The sequence below is a fragment of the Myotis davidii genome, unplaced genomic scaffold (assembly GCF_000327345.1).
Source record: "Myotis davidii unplaced genomic scaffold, ASM32734v1 scaffold1011, whole genome shotgun sequence".
NCBI classification, from domain to species: Eukaryota; Metazoa; Chordata; class Mammalia; order Chiroptera; family Vespertilionidae; genus Myotis; species Myotis davidii.
The window spans coordinates 127,655-127,899 of NW_006282880.1; the positions used below are offsets into that span (position 1 = coordinate 127,655).

Sequence of the window (245 nt, forward strand, 5' to 3'; positions counted from 1 at the left end):
CCGGGTGCGAGAGGCGGCAGCGCGGGGCGGACGGAGCTGAGCGGAGCCCGAAGTCGGCCGGGGGACAGTGGGTCTGTGAGAGAGCGAAGAGCGGGCTTGGGGCCGCGAGCGCCGCTGTCACGCGATGGGGAAGAAGCAGAAAAACAAGAGCGAAGACAGGTAAGTCAGTGTCTGGGTCCGCTCGGCAGCGGCCGGCGCGGCTCAGGGGGTCGTGCGGGTCCCGCCAGCTCGGGGTGGACCAGGGA

The 245-nt window shown here is 71.0% G+C and overlaps 1 protein-coding gene across 1 annotated transcript in view; it reads left to right on the forward strand.

The window, feature by feature from the left end:
• The window catches only part of EIF5B (eukaryotic translation initiation factor 5B), a 66,041-nt gene continuing 65,796 nt past the window's right edge, over positions 1-245 (forward strand). Inside the window, exon 1 of the mRNA XM_015561806.1 lies at positions 1-159. Coding sequence (XP_015417292.1) covers positions 125-159 — 35 coding nt within the window. The 5' untranslated portion in view covers positions 1-124. The remainder of the gene's footprint in view (positions 160-245) is intronic.